The 27,425-nt window shown below is 32.2% G+C and overlaps 2 protein-coding genes across 2 annotated transcripts; both read left to right on the top strand.

The window, feature by feature from the left end:
• Window positions 1–1,334: 1,334 nt before the first annotated feature.
• On the top strand, window positions 1,335–11,153 carry LOC123668761 (peptide transporter family 1-like). Its single transcript, XM_045602456.1, has 10 exons — window positions 1,335–1,633; window positions 2,150–2,424; window positions 3,779–3,861; window positions 4,281–4,445; window positions 7,205–7,330; window positions 7,411–7,533; window positions 7,620–7,957; window positions 9,860–10,079; window positions 10,380–10,616; window positions 10,891–11,153. The coding sequence occupies exons 1-10, from the start codon at window positions 1,335–1,337 to the stop codon at window positions 11,059–11,061; spliced, it is 2,037 nt and encodes a 678-aa protein (XP_045458412.1). The 3' UTR covers window positions 11,062–11,153.
• A 5,534-nt stretch (window positions 11,154–16,687) lies between these two features.
• LOC123668629 (T-cell acute lymphocytic leukemia protein 1 homolog) lies at window positions 16,688–24,540 on the top strand. Its single transcript, XM_045602345.1, has 6 exons — window positions 16,688–16,740; window positions 16,822–16,997; window positions 17,528–17,648; window positions 21,074–21,194; window positions 23,205–23,295; window positions 23,805–24,540. Exons 1-6 carry the CDS (start codon window positions 16,688–16,690, stop codon window positions 23,921–23,923), a joined length of 681 nt encoding a protein of 226 aa, XP_045458301.1. The 3' UTR covers window positions 23,924–24,540.
• Window positions 24,541–27,425: the final 2,885 nt, after the last annotated feature.

Below are 27,425 nucleotides of genomic sequence, written 5' to 3'. Positions count from 1 at the left end.
TTTTAATAAATGACAAATAGATATTAATATTTTTAAGAGTGTAAAACTTAAAGTAACATTTGTGACCAGTTACTCTTATTTTATTTGACTATATATATATAATTATTATTATTTTAGGACGATATTTTATCTCTCTTTGGTTTACGCGGCGGGAAGCGTTCTTATATCAGTCACAGCAATGCCACCAGTACAACTACCACAACTGTAAGTAAAATATTTTTTGTGATTATTCTTAGAGATTATTACTCCTTAAGTTTCGATACAAGGTCTGTGGTATGGTATATATATGGGGAGTGAAATCTTGTAAAACAGTAACGCTGACCTACCCTTAGTGTAACGTTTTACCGAGCGATATCTAAAACCTATTTTTAAATTTGGGGATTTCAGTGAGCTTAAAGATATTATCCACCCATTTCAGCGGCATTTTAAAATCGTATCACCTTTATCAAGCGTGCTGAGGATGCTCGACGCTTAGTCCAGAGCTGAGAAGGTTTCTAATTTGTTCACAACGGAGAAAGTTGCCTCTGTTATTAATACTATGGTGAGAGGAAAGTCTCCAGAGCACGATGGTTTCACCGTTGAGCAGCTTAAGTGCGCTGGCCCGCTTTTGTTACGGGTTCTCGCTTTATTTTTTAATCTGTTTATTGGTCACGGATACCTACCGCAGGATTTGATGCATACTGTAGTTGTACCTAAAATTAAAAACAAGACTGGGGATGCCTCTGACATGTCCAATTACAGGCACATATCTTTGACTACTATTGTTGCTAAGGTACCGGACAATTTGCTTGACAAACAGATTGCTGAGCACTTTGAACTCCATGACGCCCAGTTTGGGTTCAGGCCAGGACTGTCGACGGAAAGTGCCATACTGTGCATCAAGCAAACTGTACAATACAACACAGCTAGAAAAACGCCAGTCTTTGTATGTTTTTTGGACCTGTCAAAGGCATTTGCATCTTAATTTTGCCTTTGCAAAAGGCATTTGCATCTTAATTTTGCCTTTGCTAAAGTCATTTTATCTTACGATGTGCTATAGGATAAATTGTCTAATGATACCACGTTGCCGCCTGAAATAATATCTACCTTTACATACTGGTACCAAAAAAAACTGTATGAGGTGGGCTAGAGCTTTCTCAGACATGTACAAGTTGGAGTGCGGGGTGCGGCAGGGGTTGAGATCGCCCCTGCTCTTCAATCTCCACATAAACCAGCTAATCGGTAAGCTCAGTAGCACCAATGTCGGATGTCATATTGATGGAGTTTTGATGAACTATCAGCTATACGGATGACATGGTACTGCTGAGCTCGTCAATTGGCGGCGGCTGGATCGGATGGCAATATGGGAATCTTATGCGGTGGCTCACGAGCTAAGGTGTAATGTTGTAAAAAGGGAGTTTATGGTCTTGAAGTCTGGTTTGAAGACCTATTTAGAGAAAGCAGTAGTCTCGCTCTGTAGCACACCGCTGTGCCGAGTAAATAAATTTAAATGCCTGGGCAACTGGGCTACCGCTAATTTAAAGGATGACTATGAAATTGAGAGGAAACGTCGCTCTCTGTCCGATGCAAGTGCTAGCTCGGAGATTTGCAAGGTATACGAAGTCAGTCAAATTAACGCTTTCCAAAGCATACTGTCAGTCATTTCACACCTGCAGTCTTTGGGCTGACTACACGCATCGTACGTACAGCGATCTACGGGGCGAAGTACTTATAACAACGCATTTGGGGTTCTAATGGGGCTGCCACGACAGTGCACTGCCTCAGGTATGTTTGAATGATGACTTTTATGTCGTTATGAGAAAACAGTGTGCCTTCTCCTGCAGTAGAATGCTAAATATGTTTGTTGACCGGTGGGCCTCGCCACTGTTGTAACGGTGGGTGCAGCTTAATAAAAAACCAAATTGTGTTACAATGTGTCTTACTAACATTAGTTCCTAAGTTTTAAAATGTTACTAACAATTTTATGGGTATAAATCTGAAAAAAATAATTATTATAACTATTAAATATGACGGTAATTGTTCTTAAGGGGTAAACTCGCGTCGCGTGTCGGTGCTGAGACACGTTTTTATTTTTTTGTGAATATTTCAATATAGTAAAACATGACACAAAATAACATAAATATGCTAAAAAACGATCTATTTATTTTAGCGAGTTAACAATCCTAGCTCTCCTACTAATTGCCTTTGGTACCGGCGGCATTAAGCCTTGTGTGTCGGCATTCGGCGGAGATCAGTTTAAATTGCCAGAACAAGAGAAATACTTGGGATACTTTTTCTCGTTGTTCTACTTTTCTATAAATGCTGGAAGTTTAATATCCACCTTCCTTACACCGATTTTAAGAGCAGACGTACACTGTTTCGGCGATAACGATTGTTATTCCTTGGCTTTCGGTGTTCCTGGCATTCTTATGATAATTTCTATAAGTAAGTGTACACTTTTTTTCAAATAAATAAAGCTTAACTAAACTAAACATATTAATTGATTATTTTTTTTTACGTATATTAAAGGCGATCAGGCGATTAAGCGTATTAAAAACGATTGTTACAGTATTATTATATATTTAAAAATGAATAAATGTAATAATAATACAGTAGCTAACTACACATGTACATTAAATTATTTGAAAATTATGCAATATTCATGTGTTATTTTATTTTCAATCATTTTGTGACAAAATTATTAAGTTATACTGTATTTGATTTCACATATAGAGTTAATTTAGAATCGTTGTTACTGAATTATACATGGCTACGGTCATGCTAATAATAAAACTAATATTCATATTAAGTAACTTTTCATATTTATAATATTAATACAGAGATGCCACGAATAGTAATTTGGCCGAATACCGAATGTTCGGCGAGGCTCTTGGCCGAAGCGCCGAACATTCGGCAGCCGAATATTCGGCCACACTTAGTATTTTTCGCGGGCGACAAGACAACTCGTCACCGTACGAGTTTAAACTTGCATCGCTGAAGTAATACGTACTTCACGGTCGTGTTACAACCTGCTTTATTTGTTGGTCGTTGGTGCATCGTACGTACTGTATACCTACTAAAATATAACATTTAATGTTATTGATTACCATAAGAAATATCACCGTTGATTCGAGTAAAGTTAAATGAATCCAATTATAAGAAATCGCCTATTTGGAACTTTTATGAAATTTATAGTGAAGACAATAAACAGTTTGTTTGTTTGTTAACAGGCAGTTTGTTTGTTGTGTTTGTTTCTTACCACTGGTAGATTTTAAATATTAATTTGTTAGTTCTTTTTTGGTTAAATAAATATCTTTGTGAGTAATATTTTGAGTTTTTTTCATAATTTATTTGGTAATCCTTACTGTATTTTATTATAAATAAGAAAGTAAATCTGTTTATCACGATTTCACGCCTAAACTGCTGAACCGATTTTAATAAAATTTGGTACACAGATACTCTAGAGCCTTAGAAAGGACATGGGCTATAATTTACGCGAAGTCGGGGAGAAACAGTTCGTAGGAAATAAAAAAATTGCTATTCGGTATTCGGCCAAATGGGTAACCATATTCGGCCGAATACCGAATAGCGAAAAAAAGAGGCCGAATAGCCGAATACCGAATAATTGCCGAATATTCGTGGCATCTCTAATTAATAGTGTGTATGTATAACGTTAATAATGGAAGGATAAATGAGAAAGTAAACTTTGATATAGATTAATCTTATTCTATTGCCGTATGTAAAATATGAAATTAATCTTGCTATATTTATATATGTACTATGTTCGTGGTTTTTCCAGTATTTTTTGTAGCCGGCAAAAGGTTTTACATAATGAAAAGTCCTACCGGCAACGTAATGAGCAGGGTTGCGTCATGCATTGGAGTAAGTTATTTAGAAAAATACTTATTAAAATACTAATAAACTATTTCATGTCTTTTAAATATATAAGAACCGGGTACAAAATTATAAAACCCAATGTTTCTTTACCCTCGTTTATAATGCTTCAATCTAGTCAGATTGGACGAGGTCAGATTAAACGAGGATCGACGCCTACACACATTCCTTGAAAATTTATTAATAAAAACCAAAAATAATATTTAAAATCGACCAGGCCATATCCTTAGATCGACGCGTTTAAGTAAATAAATGATTAGTACAGATATAAATAAAAAATCGACGTATAACTTCTAGTAAATTTTAATGTAATGTAATCTTCTTTTTGTAATATATTTTTAAAGATGTTTGTAATCTAGTAAAGTATTTTTATAGTAACATATTAAAATTTTATGTTTTTTACTCAGCACGCTGTGTTGAGATCCTTTCAGAATAAAGAGAAAAGGGAACACTGGTTGGACCATGCTGACGACAAATATGATACTAATCTTATCGAAGATGTAAAAGCACTTCTTGGTGTACTAGTATTATTCATACCGCTACCAGTATTTTGGGCTTTATTTGATCAACAAGTAAGTTATTAGTATTACTTTTTATGTCACTAATGATAAAAATTGAAGGTATTAAATGTTTAAATTTTATACGTATAAATATGATACCTAATTATACTTCGTCACCTTATAATTAATATTTATACCCAACTAACCAACCCTAAACGACCAACTGAATAGACTTGAGCGATTTCAAAATCTTGCCATATGATTCATATTTCGCCTACACAAATTTGACCATGTTTTTGAATTTCGTTCGAAGCTCAAGTGACTTCCTATACGTTTTCACCGGAACCTACATATTCTTTCTCTGTTGTACTGTGTGCTACTTAATCCAAATTTTCTTTCTTATTTAAAAGACAAAAATTATATATATCTGCGAAACTTCAGAATTAAGTCATCTCGAAGACTTATGCTGAAGCTACCCGTAAATAAGTCCAAGTACTTTAGTCAGTCTTTTACTGTTGAGGCTATTAAATAATGTAAAAGTCAGACCTTACCCATAAGTAAGCCTAAATCACTGTTGACTTTTAAGAAACACGTTAAGGATCATTATTTGAAGAGGGAGACGATTTAGTGTTATATGGCGCAATTTCTTTTTTATCGTTTTTATTTATATATTTATATTTGTGTTTATATCATTTTACTTAGTTTTTATTTACGTTCATTGCTTACATACTTTATTAGTTTATGATAATCTATAAAATATATATTATATTTTTATTCTTCTTTTTATTTATTCATGTATTTTCTGTATTAGAATGTAAAAAATTGTATGTAAGTTTATTATACATCTACACCACCTACCTAATTTAGATAATAAGTTTCTTTTTTATGTGTGGGTTGTCTGGGAGAAATGGCTCGTTAGCCATAAGGCCGCCTATTGTACTTCACTGTTTGTAACTATCTTTATGCTTTGTTTGTAATGTATCTGTGGTGTACAATAAAGTATAAAAAAAAAATTAAAAATATTTTTTGGGGAATCATTGGATAAACGAACGGAAAGTAGGTAAACAGCGCTGTCAAAAACATTGTTCTGGATTTAGCATCATTAAACATGTGTAAGTATACGAGTATGCCTGTCCATTACAGTGTATTATTTCACTTGTTAACACAATAAAAATGAATAAAACAAAAATATAAAATGGTAAGAATTACTTAGGTACTAAAAATGTGACATTATCTACATTAGTCATGATAATTTTTAAGAAAAAAAATCGACTTCAAAAAGGAAACTAAAAACTGAAAAATAAATTTACTTAGTACAAAGTAATTCGTATTTTGATTTAGTTAATCAGAAATGATTAAATAAATATTTTATAATTTATTTTTATTTAATTATTTATTTTTTATTTTTGATTTTTTATATTTATTTATATTTTTTATTATTGTCGTTAAAAAAATTATTTATGTTTTATAAATATGTAATTCGTATTTAAATATGATTTCCAAAAAACACGATTTATTGGAGCACCTATCAATTTTTGAGAAGCAATTACTCTCAATCTTGTAATTGTGTAATTTCTATCAATTTTTAATTTATCGTCATTTTTTATTTTTATTTTATACCTTGCCTTTGTTACACATCGTGCGTTAATTAATTATTGATAATTGTGATTGCAGGCAAACGAAAAAAAAAACCGACTTCAATTATATCGTCAAGTAATACAACGTAGGTATACAAAAACATAGTCAAGAAATATGCATTATCAAAGATTAATCCAAAAGTTGTAATCAGATCTCGATAAATTAATGTGACCACATGATAAACATCGGCTTTTGATTAAGTTAAAAATCATCAAAATCTGTACACCCAGTAAAAAGTTATGCGGATTTTCAAGAGTTTCCCTCGATTTCTCTGGGATTCCATCATCAGATCCTGGTTTCCTTATCATGGTACTATACCAACAATAAAAAGAATTATCAAAAAATTTTCATAAACGACGAAGTTATCATGAACATTCATTAAATATATATACGGTCGAATTGAGTGACCTACTCCTTTTTTGAAGTCGGTTAAAAAAGACTTCATCCAAACCGGCACCGAATCATTTTAACTCTCTCTTCTACTAATCCTTCACGATTTATTAAAAATACCGAGCTGAGCTCGGTCACCCAGGTACTAGAAAGTAAATATAATTATATATAAACGAAACACAAAAACATTTGAATTGTCTTAAGAAACTTCGAATGTTTTTGTGTCTTTGTTTACACACAGCGCATGATTTAGCACGTCACGTGGCGAATGCGGCTGCGTGTAGTAAGAACATTATGATACTAAAAAGTTTTTAGAAGATTACTATCATGATAAAATGTTAATATAACATTTATGAACTAGATGTGTTTTTTTATAAGAATGCAAGTTTGAATGTAAATTTTTTTAATATTAATTTTAAAAGCTATAAACATTTTATCGCAATTATGATTTTAATTTAATTTATAGAGATATTTTTTCTTTTAGTAAATTGGCTTAAAGGTAATTATAATGAAACAAATTATATGATAATTTATTTGTCAACGAAAATGTATGCTAAATGAAATGAGCAATAAAAAGGCTTATTTATTTATTTGTGTCGAAAATTATACATCTATTTATTTAAAATACGATTTTACGTTGATGTTAGTTTAGAAAACATTACTTATAGTGGTTCAAATTCTTAAGTGCTATTTATTTTTATTTTAATAGTTAAAGTAATATAAAATCCTAAAATGATAACCATTTGGTTATTTAGTCGTTTGAAAATGAATTTAGATGTTGTAACAACATTACTATAATCTAGGGTTCTAGATGGACATTCCAAGCTGACAGAATGGAACAGGATATTGGCGGTTGGACTCTAAAGGCTGACCAAATGCAAGTTCTTAATCCACTTCTAATCTTAATCTTCATCCCACTTTTCGAAGTAGTAAGTCTCTTATTAATAAAATTTCATCACAATTATTAGAGTTTTATTTGTATAATTATTAAATACATGTCCGTTTTTAGGCAATTTACCCTTGTTTGACATGGTGCAGACTTATAAGAAAGCCACTACACAAAATGATATGGGGTGGTATTTTGGCTGCTTTTGCTTTCGTTATATCTGGTATTGTAGAGCTCAGCCTACTTGTAAGTATAAATTTGCTTTAGTAAACTTTTTATTACCTTACTTCTAACTTTCCTCTATAAAAAATGTTTGTTTTATTTACTTTTAGCCCACGTATGGTACCCCTGTATCAGATGGCTTAGCACAGCTGAGAATATATAATGGTTATGATTGTAACTTTACTTTGAATATGAATGTGCAAAATATTACATACAATGCTACAATTGGACCATTAGGAGCTTATGAAAAACTAGATATTGAAGCTGATCAAATTATTCAACTACCATATTCTCTTCGAGGAATGCCAAACAGTGCGTGTGAAAATATAACGTTTAGTAATACTTTCTCGTTATTGGAAAAAACAGCTAATTCTTATTTTATAAGTAACAACAATTTGTACAATTTTATTGATGATAATAACAAAGCTATCGACGGCGTTAATGTCAGGTAAGCATAGTCTTCCTTTATGTTACTTTTTTTTGCCTCACTTTACAGTTCGTCTTTTGATTTGTTTTGTTGGCATTTATGTCTTGTGTAATACATATCATAAAGCCCGTTCCAAAACTTGTACATTCTTTCTTCCGGCTTGGAGTCGGTCATTCTATTTAATTTATCAAAAAGGAAAATGTTATTATCAGTTAACGACATTGGTAGCCATGTAGTGTTACTAAAACTGTTCAAAGGTGTCGGATTCCCGGTTTTAGCAAAATTAGCCCACATTGCCGAAATCTGCTTAATAAATATTCTATCTTTGTCATATCTGTTATTCTTTAGTTTTACATAAGATTCCCACTGCGGATCACACTTAAGAATGTAACATATTTCATCACCTTGAGCAGAACCTTTTATTTTCATATTTGTACCAGATAATGAAGTTGCTTTGGCAACATTAAATTTTCCGACATAATTGAATTTATATGCGTAAATTTTATTTCCTAAGCTTATTCTAGATTTTATAAATTTGTATATCGGGTATTTGTAAAGATCTGAAGAATATTTCAAAAAATCATGAATTGAATTTTCTGATAATCCATGTCTGAAATAATGATATTTTATTTTATTAGAAATTTGCTTATATGTTTCTGAAGAATATTTGTACTTGCAGTCATTAGAAAATGGCACCATGAACTTAAAGAATGTCTCAAATGTTTTTAAATAGCGTGGATTGTGAATAAAAGGTATCAGTTCTGTTATACTTTCTTGGCTTGTAAATCCGATAAGAATAGGAATTTTGAAACTTATATTTTCAATTGTTTCATATAATTGGTCAACATTCATTTTTATTAAAGCTCTAACAGATTTTCTTTCAACTGTTGGCATAAACGGAATAAGAGGACGTTGAGCATTTACAAGATTATCACTACTGTATATCTTTTGAGCAGCTTGAATAATGTAGTTTGATTTAGCATATTGTAAACGTCTAAAATCATTTTTCATAATTTCATTTTCTAATTTATTTTTCTCGAAAACTCTATCACCTTGGAATAATGAAGCAGAGTATATTGAACCACTTTGTAATATCATTTTTGAAAATAAATTTCTATATTTTGTTATGAGCAGTAATGACAACAACGTACTTGCCGATCCACCTGCCATCACAGTTATATTATTATTATCACCCCCAAATTGTCCAATATTTTTGTTTATCCATTTAAGACCCATAACAATATCTTTAAGTCCCATGTTCGCGTTAGAATCGGTTTCAATAAGTTTTAAAAAACCAAAAACTCCCAACCGATGTGTCAGTGTTATAACTAGCACATCATTTTCTATCAAAAAGTCTGGTCCGTGAATATGACTAAAACTAGACGTGAAAGCGTAACCATGAATCCATACGATGACAGCTTTCAATTTTTGTTTTTTATGGCTTGGTAAAAACGGTGTATAAATATTAAGGTGTAAACAATTTTCAAAGCCATATTGTCCATGTTTATGTACAATGTGAGCTTGTGCACATGCTCCATGGTATTCCGTGGATGCATCCAATGGCTTTGACCAAGTTTTTACTGGTCTTGGATCCTTAAATCTTAACTTTCCAATGGGAGCTTGAGCGTATGGTACACCATAAAATGCATAATATTTTCTTTCGTCAAAAACAGTTATTTCTTCACTTCCTATTATAATACCCTGTTTTACATTTACTTTTACGTTAAAAGATAAAGCTTTTGATAATAAAAACAAAACGAGAAACACAAATTTTCGAAACATTTTAAGTGTACGTGATTTTTAATTTTAGTGGCAAACCTTATCGTTTAATTAATGGCGAACCAATGTTTATGCTTTTTGTTTATGAAATCCTGCTGCGATTTATAGTTATATGATTATTTGATTGGTAAATATTTTTTACAGATTTTTGACCAATGCTTATACACCCGTGAAAATTGATGTTCAAAGTAATAAAGGAAATACAACAACCTTGAGTATTGCTGGTGATGATACAACGCAAAAGACTACGGCAAAGGGAACTTACGACGTTTTAGTAAACAGTCTTGTAGTGTTACCAGAATTTAAATTTCAAGCTGGAGCTGTATACACGATTATCATACATCAATCAGAAAACGGGAGCTATGTAAGTAATCTCAACGAAAAAACTATCCTATTTGGACTCACGGTTTGTCTTAACGCTTACACAAGCATCAACAGTGCCCAATACATATTGTTACCGACTTTAGAGAGGTTTTTCAGGCTGAATAATATTTAACGGTCTAATTTTTCGACGTTTTGTTAATTTGCTTAATAATACCTTATCTATGCCCTAAAAATAGAGCAGACTAACTGTATTCATTAAAAAGAAATATAGTATAAAATGAAAAAAAAATGTCTAAATGCATCTAAAATACGTAATTAAGGAGTACTAAACCTATTTCAGATGTCCGACGTCGTGACTATTACTCCTCCGAACACCGTCCATATACTCTGGCTGATACCTCAGTATGTCATAATGACGATGGGAGAAGTAATGTTCTCAGTCACAGGTCTCCAGTTTTCATTCACTCAGGCTCCAGCCAGTATGAAGTCTGTGCTCCAATCGATCTGGTTACTTACGGTTGCCTTCGGCAATCTTATTGTAATCCTCATCGTCAAAGGAAACTTTTTGGACGCACAGGTAAATATTTTTCCAATAACTTCCGAATAATTATTTTGTATTTACTATCACGTGTTTGTTAAAGCCTGGTTTCTACTCATAGAAAATGGATCGTTTTGCTTACGAACTGTTAAATTTAAAACATAACTTTTTCGCAAATGAACGACTCGTAAGCAAAATAAACAAAACAACTAATGGTTAAACATACCATATTTTTTTAAGCGGCTACATTATATAATTTTTAATTATTTAGATAAAGATATTGTATATTTTATAGTCTTTATTTTATTTTCAGTGGAAAGAATTTTTCTTATTCGCGGGACTTATGTTGCTCGATATGTTAATATTTATGACTATGGCATTTAGATGGAAATACGTGGAACTGAAGGATAGTACCGAAGAATTAGCCATTGAAGAAATCAAAGTTCCCGACAAAACGAAAGACTTGGAGCATAAAGAGAACTAGGTGCTATATTTTGTTATGTGTATAAATAGTGTTATAGTTATGTAACTTGTTAGTAATTATAAGTAAATGAACAAAATAAAATATTAAAGCTCTTTTGATTTTATTAAGGAGTTGGCGTACCATGCAATTATTTATTTATCATCCTTCTGCTTCTACTAGGATATTGATACGATTGATGCGTCAGGTGTTTCGTTTAGTATTAGATTATTTTTGAAAAAGCGTAATAGGTATACCTACGACAGCTTATTGAATTTAATACCATTTTTTGAAGTTGTGACTTATATAGTCACCTACTACTAATAAATACGATAAGATATAATGACGATTCTACCTTTTACCTTTTATCGTGGATATCTTTACATTTAGATAGGGACTATATTTTTCTAATATTTATTTCGAAAGTATTAAGTCTAATCATCATATAATAGAAACTTCATGTTAATGGAGCCACTGTCTCGCTTATTATATTACATGGATATTATTAGGTACAGGGTCGTACAATACTGTCATCAAGACATTGGCAGGTGTACATCTCAAAGCAATCTAGCCTGCGAAATTTAGAGTTTGCTTATGCCAATAAACTGTATTAAAGCGGGCCCATACCTATATCATAATAATTAATTAATTTACTATTAAATATGTTCTGATAAAATTTTCCAAATCAATAAATAAATCGATTATTTCAATTACACAATCGTTTGAATATCGAAAAGGAAACAAAACAATCATTTTATAATAAGATATAAGTAAACTAAGCGGTGTTTATTCCATATATACAAAATAAATAACTCATCTTTTAGAAAAAAAAGTGCGGGAACCCATAATGTTCAATCTGTTTAGTTAAATGGCGTGAATACATTAGACAATTAGTTTTGGATAATTTGTGTGTTGTTCCCATAGCGCCGAATAGTCTAAATTCTCTGTGGGGATGAGCCGTGTGACGTCGGTTAACCCTCCGTGTTTCTCTTTATTTTTCACTGCGGACGTGTTTGCCAAACTTTAAAAAAAATCAAGGCAGGTGAGTAAAAAAATGTATATATTAGCATACTTATTTACATTTATTATTACATTCTATTATTATGTGGTTAATATACTTGAGAATTAAATATAAAAGTGTGTGGTACATAATATAAATTCGTTGTGATTATTTTTACCCAAAAGAATCTCAATTGCCTGATCGCTAATTTTGACCTGCAAATAGTTAAACGTTACATACGTTATCGATATCTAATGTAAACTGTAAACAAAATTTTTTTTAATAATGCAAAAGATTTAGCTTAAATAAATACAAAACATTTTTTGCACTTTGATAGTCACTTGCCGATACTACAGCGCACGAGTCTGCAGACGACTTGTTAATAATTGCGTATAATAAATGCTTAAATACAACAAACAGACATACAAATACGGGTTGGGGTGTTTAAATAAAGGGGACTATTTAGTTTCTGGGCTATTGACAATAATGTTAAGGTTAGCAGGGGCAAATATCGAGACCTCCTATCTCAAATAATATGATTGTGTAAATTAAAATATTTTTTTATATTTTATTACAAACTATCTGTATACCGCGTTTTCACTCGCGTTTATTTGAGAAAATAATCTACTAAAATATTGTATAGTCTTTCTCGGTAAATGGACTATCCAACAAAAAAAGAATTTTACAAATCGTAGCTCCTGAGATTATCACTTTCAAACAAATAAACTGACAATCAAACTCTTCATATTTAAAATATTAGTATAGATAACTAGGAGTCAGACTTCGAAAGTTTATATTGTGCCAAGAGCTCTGTTTATACATCTTTTAGCTCTTAAAATTTTTATCTATATTTTAGATATTGAGGTATTTTAATTTATAAAAAGTATTTGTTTATTTATGGATTTTTATACATATATGTTAAACTCTTTCGAAAAGTTAAATCGAAATCAAAACAGAAAAAACAAACGTGGAAATCGCAACCACAAGTTGAACGTTACAAGCAGCAAATCAATTTGGGACGATACAGTCGAGCATGACATTCGCGAGTATGTTGTGGAAATACTCGACACGGATTAATTAAATGGTGCTAGGAGCATTGTGGAAGAAGGCGTCAGTACATGTTCCGAGCACTTGGAGCGGCGCGTGGCGGGTCGCGTGGCGCTACGAGCTCGCAAGCCGCGCGCCCGTGCTTTGGCGAGACACAAAGCGAAGCTAACCCACGTGCACGCTCTCACTGGATAATCTCCACGGAGCATATGCAGCCAAATAAATAAATTAACTGGACCCGATATCCAAAGAAGCTTGGCGGTTTACTTTTTAATCATTGGATTAAAATTAATAGTCATGAGAAAATTGATTTTAGCTTAAACAGCATTTTTAATCTACAGTTCCTTTAATGTACTTTTCAACTCTTTTTTAATTAAATATATTAGTTAAATGAATACCTTAATTATTACGCTTTGACGATGAAAAGTAAAAAAATAAATAAATTGAAGCAGAGCTCTAGTGTAATCTACGCTCAGAATAGGTAGGCAGTGTTTAAAATTTCCCTTTAGAATTCCACAAAACTAAGCTTTTTCATACAAAAAAGTTTATTACGAAAAAAAAATCTGGAGAGAAGGTACTAATCTACTCTTTATCATAATTAAGTGTGATTGTTTTCAATAATTCTTACGTAATATCTTATACATTAGTCAAATTATACGCTAATATTTAAAAACCTGTTTTTAGAGAAGCATTATCTCTATTCCTCGAAGATTTTCAGAATCACTCCACAATCCTCAGTGACACATCGTCTTGACCACGTATTTTAGTCCAATGAAAAAATGGATTACATTGTTTCAAAATCAATGAAGGCACTTCGTCACCTAAACAACATACTTTATGATCCCGTTAAAATTAATGTTTCGGCTTGTTTAATAGCACGACTTTCTAACGATCTGGAGGGTCCTGGAACGGATTGCGCGGGGCGTGGTCGCGCCGCGTGGAGGTCGCGTGACCCGCCACTCGCAGAACCAACGTTTCTACCCTCCGCGACAAATCAATTACAGGGTCGACTGGGGCAATACTTCCGAACGGGAATTAGCACCAAATTATAGTCGTTGCAAAAATACTTGTTTGTATTCGAGGGATGCTAATTTATAGATTCAAATGTTAACTATTTACTTTTCATGAGAACTCTTTTACCGGTATCAAAAAATTTACGGGATAGTATTTTATCAAATAGTTATTTAAGATATTTTTAAAAGCTCAATCAAAGATTTAAGATACTTGTAAAGTAAGTATGGAGTTTAACAGTGTAATTAAACTGAAATCCTTCTACTAAATATCCAAAAGTTAAAAATGGCCTACGATGAGATATTAACTGTTGAAGCTCGTGCTAACTTGTATAGTAGGTACAGAAAATGTAATAAAAGTATGTAACTAAATTATGTAATTGGCGGAATATAGTACAGCGTTTAATTAGACTTCTAATTAACCATTAAATGAAAAGAAGTGCAATATTTTAAATACTTATTTAAAAAGTAAAATGTTTTTGAATGAATGCATTTAAAAAATATCTTATTAATAATATGAGCATTGCATTGATTACATTTATTTTATTAGCATTTTCATAGATTACATTTTATTTTATTTATTTATTTAATTGTAGGAAACAAAATACAATTTATGTGATAAACAGTGCAGCAAAAACAATTAACAGTTACAATTTAACAGCACACAATGATATTATATGCGGACGTCGTTTGCAGCTCAATCGTAACAATGACATGTTTGAGGTAAGTATATGACAATTATTAGCAGCGTTCGATCGGTGTTTATGCTCTATCACTACATAGTATTAAAACAAAGTCGCTTTCTGCTGTCTGTATGCTTAGATCTTTAAAAGTACGCAACGGATTATGATACGGATTTTTTAATAAATAGAGTTACAATTTCAAAAGTTTATAACGTATATTTAGTTGTAGTTGTACTGTGTGGCTACGATGCTAAAGAATATAGCCACCCCCTCTCTTCCCGCGGGTGTCGTAAGAGGCGACTAAGGGATAACACAGTTCCGCTACCACCTTGGAACTTAAAAAGCCGACCGGTGGCGGGATAACCATCCAACTGCTGGCTTTGAAATACACAGGCCGAAGACGGGCAGCAGCGTCTTCGGTGCGACAAAGCCAGCCCTGCGGTCACCAACCCGCCTGCCCAGCGTGGTGACTATGGGCAAAACACATGAGTTCACGTTATTTTTGGCGTGAACTTGTGGAGACCTATGTCCAGCAGTGGACTGTATAGGCTGTAATAATAATAAAAATTTAGTTGTAGATAAGTAGATGTTAATTATAATAGAAAAAATTAATTATATACCTATGTAATAAACTAAGAGTGAAAAACATATTAAAACAAAAATTCGTTCATGTCGTCTCCAGTTTAAAATAGTGACTTTTAAATACTTCTTAAATGCCTGTAGTGACTCAGCCTTTTTTAGTTGACTATTCCATAACCTTATAGCTTCAACGATAAAGTGTAATCATATACACAAGTATCTATATATAATGAAATAGATATAACCCCTCACCTCATATCAAAAATGTCATATTCTGTTTTCATGTAGTAGTCCGAAAAAATCTGCCATTTCAATAATGATAAAAAACAAAGATTTAAAAAAAATTTACGCAGACGCGGAAATGTAATGGAAAAAATATCGTTATTCTGCTGTATTACTACAACAAACTTAAATCATCTTAAATTTGATTGGATAACTTGTAATCACTATACAACTTGTGTTTACATTTCGTTATAAAAATATTCAGTTAATAGTTATGATCTATCTTATATGTATATAGTTTTTATTAACGGTACGTTTATTCTGATTCTAAGGAGCACCCACTTAGAGTTAGAACCTTTTCAATGTTGGGATGGCGTTTTATGGCTGCTGTCAAGTACACTCTCCCTTCTCCACCAATGAGAGGGATTGTAAAAGATCGATCCGTTCAGCTGCCTGACGCAATTTAAAACAAATAAGAAAATGAATAGAACACCTAGTCAATCATCATCAAGGATGAAGTCATACAAAATTTTAGTTTGATGTGTAAAAGTAAAAAAATGGGTACCTAAAGAGAATAATCGAAACATCTAACTACACGAAAATTACAATATATTTATTTCAATAAATATTGAAAATTTATATTTTATTTTACACAGATACCTACTGCACATGAGGATAATATTCAAAGAAAAGTTAGATAATGAACTTGAAGAACCTATAGTAAAATATGGGAAAACGAAGTGTCCCTATTTAAATAAATGATATTGGAAGTTTCTTACCATAAAATAAACAAACATATAACTCTCTTTTCCGACTACCAACAAGGTCCAACCCCTTACCGCCCTAATACTCGAAAGCTCCGCCCATTCAACAAAATTTAACGTCTAGGGAGCACACACGTTAACCGTATCTATAAAATAGACCTTATGCTTTACCCCGAGGGATGAAAATTTTACGCAGACGCGGTTCTCGTCACACACACATATTTGCAAAATGGCCACCCCTTGTGATATAAAATAATTCGTCTTGCCCAGGGTACAGTTAGTCTTCTTTAAAAGGGGATAAGTGAAAGTACATCATAATTATATTCCGTTATTTATTAAAAGAAAATGTCAGGAACAAGAACACAGGTCGCCGATTCGTCCACTTCACCTCCTTTGAGGTATAAAAGTCATCATTTTTTTTAAATTATAGTCTTACTGCACTGGTTTAAACATATTTTAAAAAATGTTCATTATTTTAGTGAAAATCGACGCTTAGGATATTCTGGACTAAAGTTCGCTTACGGCGACGGTTCGGATGACGAGAGTCATTCCATAGCGACGGAACTACCATCCTGCGTGTATGCGGCTGCGAGATCCAGGCTGCAACTGCCACTCGCTGCCTACGTCCATCAACATTCTCGCCAATTACATACAGGTAAAGAGTTCGTTTAGTGATCAGCCTAAGCTTAAAGTAAAATGTGGTGTGGATATAATTATTTATATTTTTTCACTTATTTTATCACGTTTTATCTAAATTATAAAACCTTGTCTGTGTTTTATTTTTTGTTTATTTTTAATTAAGCTACACTAAAATAATTAATAATTATTGTTAATAGCACAATTGAATGATCCATTAACCTAAACATATTTTTGGTTTGTCGTTTATTTCTTAATTAGTCTTTAAAAATAATCTCGCGCTAAGTGATAAATCTGCATGTTTCGGGAAAAATTCTAAACATGTACATTCGTCGAGCTGCTGTAGAAAGGTGTAGTAGATTAGGCTTAATCTTCTCCTCCATGGTAATAGAGATTTACTAAGCGGTGAGAGTTTTAAATGCATACTTGTACCACACAGTGCCGTACGGCACTGTTTCATGGCATAAAACCTCACGAGTAACAATATAACAACAATATAATATAACATTAGTTTTTCATTAGTATCATTAGTTCTATTTTTGTGTTCAGATGCGATCCTGGAGTCATCAGTAGAGACAGATTACCAATGCGGCGGGTCCCCTTACCGAGTGCAGCGTGCCGCGGCGAACGTTCGAGAAAGACGACGGATGCTGAGGTCCGGACCCAATGGGTACCACTTTCATTTGCATTCGTGTATATTTTTTGAAAATGATATAAAAGTAATGAATTTCTTAATGATTCTTTTCGGAATCCGCATCACAATTAAGAGTAAAATGGCGATTTAAAAGCATATAATAAGCCCGTTTAAATATACTTAACTTAATAAATTATGTGGTAAATTTAGAATTTGATATAAAATGAAATAAGTCACCAAGAATACTATCTTTATTATTTAGTAAAAATAACGCTTAATAACTGCATCACTAATAGGTTAGGTACCGAGTGTTATAAGCATGAAAAAGAAAAGAGATGTCTTAAGGACGCTATCACATTTTTCCACAAATATCAGTGTTTTTCACGTACCATTTTAATTAATTAGGAGTCACACTGAGAGGATATTTTGGTTTCAAATGAAAGATAATATATTCATCTCCGAGTGAGACCATAAAAATTCTATAGCCCCATACAAACTTTTCACACAAATACAGTTTAACCATCACAGAAATCGCAAAAAATTAAAAAAAGACGGGTCTGAATAGGAACCATTATAGCTAAATACACTGCACTAAGAAAAACAACTACACTAAGAAATTGTTGCTTATTTAGTCCTCTATGCGTAGCGCTAGATATTTTATATAAAAATAAATAATATTTCCATTTATAAGAAAAATAAGAAACGCTCTCAAATTTCTTCATACATTTTTTACAAGTGAACCATCGTCGTTCGTCATTCCGCGCCGAAACGCGCTCATGGAAGCACGGCTGTATCGCTGCAGCGCAAGTAATAATTACGTAAAAAATGAGTTCCTTGTGTGTACTGTGCTTGGACGAAATTGATACTTCACAATCGATTGTCTTTGCTATGCATCTGGTTTATATATAATAATCAATAATAATAAGTAATCTTCGCAATTTGTCTTCTTTTCAACCGACTTCAAAAAAAGGAGGAGGTTACTCAATTCGACCGTATATATATATATATTTTTTTAATGTATGTTCGGAGATAACTTTTTCGTTTATGAACCGATTTTGATAATTCTTTTTTTGTTGGAAAAGAGATATCCCTAGTTTGGTACTATGATAAGGAAACTAGGATCTGATGATGGGATCCTAGAGAAATCGAGGAAAACTTTCAAAAATCGTACGGGTGACTAGTAAATTTAATCATGTTTTCATTAAGTACTATAAAGCACTACTATTTAACAAAGGTCTGGAGTCGATCTGATGATGGAGAAGAAAGATAGTTGAGGGAACTCTTCAACAATTTATAGCAATTACCTGGTGTTTGAACTTAATTCGTTTCTATCGATGAGAACTTTGCACCTATATGAGTTACAAGTGCCATTACAGTCTGATGATGGAGACGAAAGATAGTCGAGGGAACTTTTCAACCACCGGTTCGGAATCTGTGTCGCAGGACCAGGTTTGATGATGGAGCCCATAAACACTCGAGGGAATTTCTCAACAATTTACAGCAGTTACCTTTTGCTGTTTGACGACCGCTTTGATATAATGGTGCATGTGCCGTGTCGGCGGCGCCTAAACACCGACGGTCGCGGGTTCGATTCCCGCTCGGAGTAGATATTTATGTTTATACTAATATTTATTTTTGGTCTAGTTGTTAATCCTTGTGGTTCTCCCAACCAACCTAGCCTCAGAGAACAAGCTAGGCTGTCAGTCCCGGTTGTTATTACGTACACCTGATAGCGAACTTTACTCATAGTATGTTGATGCGTTAGCGCAGCGGTCACAGCACTGGCTGTTGCGCTGGCATTAGTGGGATCAATCTCCGCGCAGGACAGACATTTGTATTGGCCATATAAGATGTTTGTCATGATCTGGGTGTTTGTGCTTGTGTATTGTAATATTTTATAATATTGAAGTCGGTGCCAAGTAAATACTACAACAACGTGACTACAATAACAAATACAAACAACACACACAAAAAACAAGTACAAAAAATATTATTAAATATATCAAAACAATAACAGAATAATAACAGTATTCAAACTAATTTATAGTCAATGAAACAAATTATGAAAGAAAACTGAATACAACTTACGAGTAGATACTAGAGTAGTTATTTTTTTACTTGGCAACGACTTCAAAATTATAAAATGTTTATTAAATCATTTCTGATTAACTAAATCAAAATACGAATTACTTTGTACTAAGTAAATTTATTTTTCACTTTTTAGTTTCCTGTTTGAAGTCGCTTTTTTTTTAGAAATTATTTTATTTTAAATTTACATTCATCATCATCATCATCATTGTTCCGTTTGCAGAGTTATAAAATAAATAAATTTCTAAAATAAAAGTAGCCTAAGTTACTCCTTATTGCATAAGGTATATCCCAGTGAAAGTACCGTCAAAATCGGTCCACCCGTTTCAGAGATTAGCCGGAAGATACAGACAGACAGACAGACAAAAATTGGAAAAATGTTATTTTGGTATATGGACCGTGTATACATCCGTATGCATTTAGTAAAAAGCAGTATTTTAATATAACAAAAGGACACTCCAATTTTATTTATTTATATAGATTGTTTACGTAAAATATGTTATGTTTATATTATTATAATGTTAAAACTATAATTATATAACTTAAAATTGTATGTGATTTTGAATTATAAAAATAAGCGTATTATTATCTATTATATTTTATTGTATAGTACGACGAACGAGTAGTAGATACCCTGACGCCTTAAGACATCGTCATAAACAGAGTAAGGGAGAGGTTCCGTGAATAGTAGGTAACAGTCACTTAGTAACAGTTACCAAGTTCGACTTTAAACTTACAACTAAATTTACTAATCAATACCAGTAAAATTAAAAATTAATACTTTCAAGTACCAAGATTAGTTACGTCGGTACAAAATCGAGCAGAAAGCGGTATCAATGTGTGCGTACGTGTAATGTTATTGTGTTGCGATTTAAATACCTAAACTTGAGCGAGTTAAAAATGTGATAGCGTCCTTAATTTATTTTAAAACCATATTTACAATATCACAAGTAGTAGTCCACGGTTATGTACTTGTATAAATATGGTCTATCTACTTACGATTAAGTACCTATATAAACAGAAATTCGTTACAAAGCTAAATGAGTTAATTTGAATACCTTCTAATTAAAATTCTAAAGTGACTAACAAACACTGCATAGCCGCAAGCATGATGCATTTGTTTAGGATTTTAGGATTTTTTTAGGATTTACTTGATAATATGTATTCAATTTTTTTCGATTTTTGATTACAATATAAATCTGTATTTTTCATTTATAAGACGATTATTTACATACACATTATGTAATTATTGCTTATATTACAAGGTAGCGATGCGTTTTTAGTTCTAAATCATACTCTTAACTTTTAATGTTTTATTATTTTAATAATTCTGAACGACTTTACTAAATGTGTGTGTTATGTTCTAACTTTAGCAGTATAAACTCGGCGTTCGACGAATTGCGTGTGCACGTACCGACTTTTCCTTACGAGAAAAGACTCAGTAAAATCGACACTCTACGGCTGGCCATCGCGTATATAGCGCTCTTGAGAGAGGTGTGTTCAAACAATTAGTAACACTATTTACAAGAAAAAACGGATGATAATATACCAGAATCGAATAGAGAAATTAGCGTTCTGCTAATTAATAGAATAGCATTATATTAAAACACTGTTTATATTTTTTCTTATTGTGCTATATTTAATTTTTGTAGTTACTATACATTTTCAATAACTAAAGAGGGTTTTGTTTATCTGTTTTACCCATACTGAAATAATTTAAAAATAAGTATATTGTTTAATAGTTTTGATAAAAAAACTTAATTATAAACATGTATATATATATTTACGTATATTACATATTAAATCACAATGTTGATTAAATCTAAACACTTGTAAGCCACCGAATCTCCTCGGAGCCAAGAGTGTGTGAAAAACACATTTTACTATCAACTTCAAGAAGCTAAATTGAAACTAGTCATTGTTACAACTCAACTGAAAATTTACGCCAAATGTCGCCTGTATATAGCTTCATGTAAGTATTTTAACTGTCTTCAAAAAATTAGAAAGTTCTTAATTCGAATGTATTTTTTTTAAATGTATTATCTCAGAACTTTTGAGTGGTTAGATCGATTTCGATGATTTTTGTTTTAATCGAAAGGCGGTGCGTGGTCGCATTTGGTCCCATTAAAATTTAATTGAGATCTGGAAAATACTTTTCGAGTTATATCTAATAATTAATACGTGTCTACGTGAAACAAAAATAATGTAACCCTTTTTACGAAAAATGCGTGGACGGAGCAGTATGAAATTTCGGACACTTATAATCTATCCACTCCAAAGTTTAATATAAATTAAAAAAATACAGTAAAATTGAGAACCTCCTCCTTTTTTGGAAGTCGGTTATAAACTGAACTACATAAATATAGCCATGGTGGTGTTTTTTCTATACTGTATTGTTCAAATGATTACTTTTCTAAATACGATAGTAAACCCAGCGGAAAATATCAATAGCTTGTCGAGATTCTGTCATTCATTGGTAGTGAAAAATTAATATGGAAGGAATGTTTGTATTTTATTTTTATTTTATTATATTTTATTATATTGATATTTATATTTTTCTTTAAAACGTATACGATATCGGAAATAAAATCATTCAAAATAGTTTGGTATTTATTGTATATTTTATTAATAGACTTAATTCAATGAATACTACTAACCAAGGGCGTTATAACGCCAGTTGTGAGCAATATTTTATCACCCGCTTGCATAAAAAAGAGAGAAACTCAATTACTTACTTATATATTTCGTTTTTTAACCGACTTCCAAAAAAGGAGGAGGTTCTCAATTCGACTGTATTTTTTTTTTATGTATGTTACATCAGAACTTTTGACCGGGTAGACCGATTTCGACAAATTTTGTTTTAATCGAAAGGTGGTGTGTGCCAATTGGTCCCATTTAAATTTATTTGAGATCTAACGACTACTTTTCGAGTTATATCTAATAATGCGTTTTTACTTGACGCTTTTTTCGTCGACCTACGTTGTATTATACCGCATAACTTTCTACTGGGTGTACCGATTTTGATAATTCTTTTTTTGTTGGAAAGGGAATATTTCTAGTTTGGTACCGTGATAAGGAAACCAGGATCTGATGATGGGATCCCAGAGAAATCAAGGGAAACTCTCGAAAATCCGCAATAACTTTTTACCGGGTGAACCGATTTTGATAATTTTTAATTTAATCGAAAGCTGATGTTTATCATGTGGTCACAATAAATTTTATCGAGATCTGATAACTACTTTTTGAGTAATCTTTGATAACGCGTAGTTACTTGACTATTTTTTCGTCGATCTACGAGTACGTTGTATTACTCGTCGATGTAATTGAAGTCGGTTTTTTTTCGTTTGCGAGCAAACACAATTATGCCCAAAAAATTACTAATATTAGCAATCATTAGAATAGTATTAGCAATCACTTTGACAATGGAACCCTTTACCTAAAAGGTATAAAACAATTGACTCGATTTATTCTCACTTCGATAAAAAATTACTTTTTTGCCATTAGGTCTTAGATGCTGACTACGATCCACTAACATATGTAGAAAAATGCCTCCGTGGAGAAATAAAAGCAGATAGAGCTCACTGGAATACTAGTGGTAAGTTTACGAAATGTTTTATATATAAAACATATATGATTATATATATATATATATATATATATATATATATATATATATATATATATATATATATATATATATATATATATACATATACTTAGCGATAAGGCCGCCTGTTGCAACTAATGCAACTTTATCATTTTTGTTTACTTATTTTTCTTTTTAATTTTATTTTTGTGTAGGAGTGCAAAAAAGTGTAAATAAATAAAGAAACAAATACATGTGTGTTTGAGCATTTATACTTATTGTGTGTTTTCGGATCCTCGACACAGGATCCAATGCTACTGTGGTCGTTGAATGTGCAGAGGCTGCATTTGAGTTTTCAACAAAAGAATTAAAACATGAAATATTTCAATCCACCCCCTTCCAACTCCTTGCGATATTTCACGATTTGCCTCAACCCCTCCTTCTATTCTCTCAGACTCATGTGATTAATGGACGATCACTTTGTTTATTTAAAAAAAGAAAAAACCTTTTATGCGCAGATTTAACAGCCAGACTATCATGGATTAACTGGGAGAATCTTGGAGTAAACCCACAACGCAGAAGTGTCCTCACATCACTAGCGCTCAGCTCTGACAATCTGCAATATCCTCACAATTAAAATAACAATCATATTTCGGATATTTTTATGTCACTGCTAGTTTAATAGTGTTAACTTTGAATTAGAAATTGTTACTGTGCTAAATTATTATAATATTTATTATATACATATTTTATTGTTAATGGGTTTTCAAACCGTGATTTACATTATTGTACCATATTGAGACGAAAATACATGCAGAAATTTTAACTGGAGCTAAAAATCTATCCAATATCGAAACAGGTGCATGAGTTACAGTACAATTTACTATTACATAAGCTCCGAAATAAATTGTAAGCATGTGATTTGTTTTTATACTTTAGTATATATTTAGTTAGATCAATAGAACAGTAGGTAACAAGATACAACGTTTGTTACAACAATGCCTTTTTATACATTACTAAGTAAATATTATAAATAACTGACGTAATGAACAAACTTTTGTAGAATATTTACATACAGTATAGTAGATTTATTCTCATCATGTAGTATTTTTATAGTGAAAAGGTGCAATATAGAGTGTAAGTCGTATAATACTAAGGAAGGTAACAACTAGACAATTTTGTTCCAACGTGTTTTTAATACGTACAATTTGTAATATTATAGAAATGATTTATTTAATAAAACTTATCTAACTATATTGGGGTATTTTATTTATTATCTGTTACATATGCACCTAATTGTTAGCTACAGGCTAGTTCTTTTATCATATTCAACAATAACACATAATGTATTATCCATGATTAAATACCGACTTCTAAGCTGTATTGTACTATTCTTTTATTAAGTTTATTGATCGCTGCGGTATGTCGCGCATGTGCTACAATGAGCAGATATCTGTGGCTGCTATATCATAAATACTTTGAGACCGAGGGCATGAGACCGAAGAAAATTTGACAGACTACACAACAAATTACTCTAAAATAACTGAACAGTTGTATACGTATTACTAAACGATTGAGAAGTATTTTGTTAATTATAGTTACATCACTTGGTCGCGCGCATTACATGTAGGTAAATAAATAGTCAGTGGCTATTATAACTATCTTAAAATTTCGGTCAATTAATTTATGTAGACATGCGCAGAACGCTCAGAAATCAATAGTCAAAATACGTCGTAACTTTATAGAGGATCCCATACGGTGGTCGCGCTTGTCGATGATCATACAAGGCATGCCTTATGAACACGCCTTTTACGTTGCATTCACTTCCTCTACAATTAGGCGCATACCTACATATGTCTTCTATGCCTTGTTAGTATAGGAACAAAAATATTTTAATACTTATATTAGTTATAATCGACAAACAACTACTCTCAACTGATTAAAATTATAAAATAAAATAAAAAACATTATTAGTGTAGACCTTATTTAAGTTAGCGGTAAAAGTTTATTTAACAAGACGCTGTTAAATGTAGGTATTCTATAACGCTGCGTAATAGGTCGTTATGTAGCATTTAAGAAAACAAAGAGTTTTTTTTTTTGTTCTAATTATTTTAATTGACAAATGGACTGTGTATGTAATGTTTGATTGGCAGTAAGACACTCCTTTTCAATAAAATATTTTCCAAAGAAAACCTATAGTACTTTCTTCTTAATTATTATTTTTTTCTGATTGATAATATCACTAGGTTAAGGTTTGGATTTTTAGCTGAACTAGCAGGGTGCTATCAAAATTTATTGATATCGCCAATCATTGGACCTTAGTGGCGTTTCTTTAGACTTTTAGATACTTACCTATGGTTGTACGCTTTAACTTGTCTCAAGAAAAGACTTAAACAAAAACGAAGAAAAATTAATATTTTTTATTAGAAACGAAAAAGTAATTAAGATTATATATAACGTTTTATAAACATTTTAAATACTTTATAATTTCTTTTAATTAATTTCGAAATGAGTTCATAAATCTCCAATAATATCTACTTGATTCTGTCAGTCATACAGGCAGTCATTATTTCATAACTAAACGTAAGAACGACAAGATCACAGAATTAAAAGACAGTTTTTTCTATTCGTCACATTTATTTGAGATTAATTGTCATTTATAATACTTTTAAACAAATATTTAGCAACTACAATCTTAATACTTATAACTAAGTATAGTTTTCTTTTTATGATTAAAAAATATCTTTTGCTTACATAAGTAAAAATACAGACATGTTTCATACGTTAGTCAATTATAATTCAAGTCAGATTTTTACATATTCTTTTTTTGTTTGACAAGTATTTATAAATTAAAAAATATATATCTATACGAATAAATAAAATTGGAGTGTCTATTTGTAATATTTTTAACTTAAAACACTTTATACTAAATGCATATGGATGTATACACGATACATACCTTATAGACATCCATATGCATTTAGTACCCTTCTGAAAGTTCCAAATAAAAAACGATGATTGTATGAGAAGTTATTGTAAACTATTGTGTGTTTGAAACAGGTATTTCCAAAATGTTCATACAATTTTTATCTGTTTTATCTTGGCTATCTGGATTCCAAATAGAAAGAATTTTGAAGTCCCCATTTCAAACACACAATAGTTTACAATAACTTCCCATACAATCATCGTTTTTTATTTGGACTTTCAGCAGGGTATACCAACATAAAATTCTTCACAATTTTTGTCTGTCTGTCTGTCTGTTTGTTCCGGCTAATCTCTGAAACAGCTGGAAAGATTTTGACGGGACTTTCACTGGTTTATTTAGAAATTTATTTATTTTATAGTTCTGGGAACTGAACAATAGCTTTTTTGTTATATGCTACGCGGACGAGATCGCGGGCACAGCTAGTATGTATGTAGTGTGTATGTAACCTTAAATAATTTTACGGCTATACATACAATAACTATCCTCCTACCCGCATTGGAGCAGCGTCGTGGATTAAGCTCTGATTCTTCTCTTACATAGGGAAAGAGGCCTATGCCCAGCAGTGAGATTTTTTTTTTTTTCATTATTACAGCCTATACAGTCCACTGCTGGACATAGGCCTCCGCAAGTTTACGCCAAAAATAACGTGAACTCATTTGTTTTGCCCATAGTCACCACGCTGGGCAGGCGGGTTGGTGACCGCAGTACTGGCTTTGTCGCACCGAAGACGCTGCTGCCCGTCTTCGGCCTGTGTATTTCAAAGCCAGCAGTTGGATGGTTATCCCGCCATCAGTCGGCTTCTTAAGTTCCAAGGTGGTTGTGGAAACTTGTTATCCCTTAGTCGCCTCTTACGACACCCACGGGAAGAGAGGGGGTGGCTAAATTCTTTAGTGCCGTAGCCACACAGCAGTGAGATATTACAGGCTAAAGGTGGAGTTCAAATACATCCACACCTTTAACACATCAACTACATCATGATAATCTTGCATTTAAGGGCAGTACATAAAATAAGTCACGCGGAACCGTTTTGGCACCGTCCCACCCTCTTTGTCACGCGAAGCCACACTTTTAGCGCCCCCCCCCCCATAACAAATATCGTCACATAAGCTAGTTTTCCTTCCGCTATACATGACATTTTATCGTCAGGAAAAAA

This window comes from Melitaea cinxia, chromosome Z (assembly GCF_905220565.1).
Source record: "Melitaea cinxia chromosome Z, ilMelCinx1.1, whole genome shotgun sequence".
NCBI lineage: Eukaryota > Metazoa > Arthropoda > Insecta > Lepidoptera > Nymphalidae > Melitaea > Melitaea cinxia.
The sequence above is the reverse complement of the archived record's forward strand: the minus strand, read 5'-3'. Positions and strand labels throughout refer to the sequence as shown.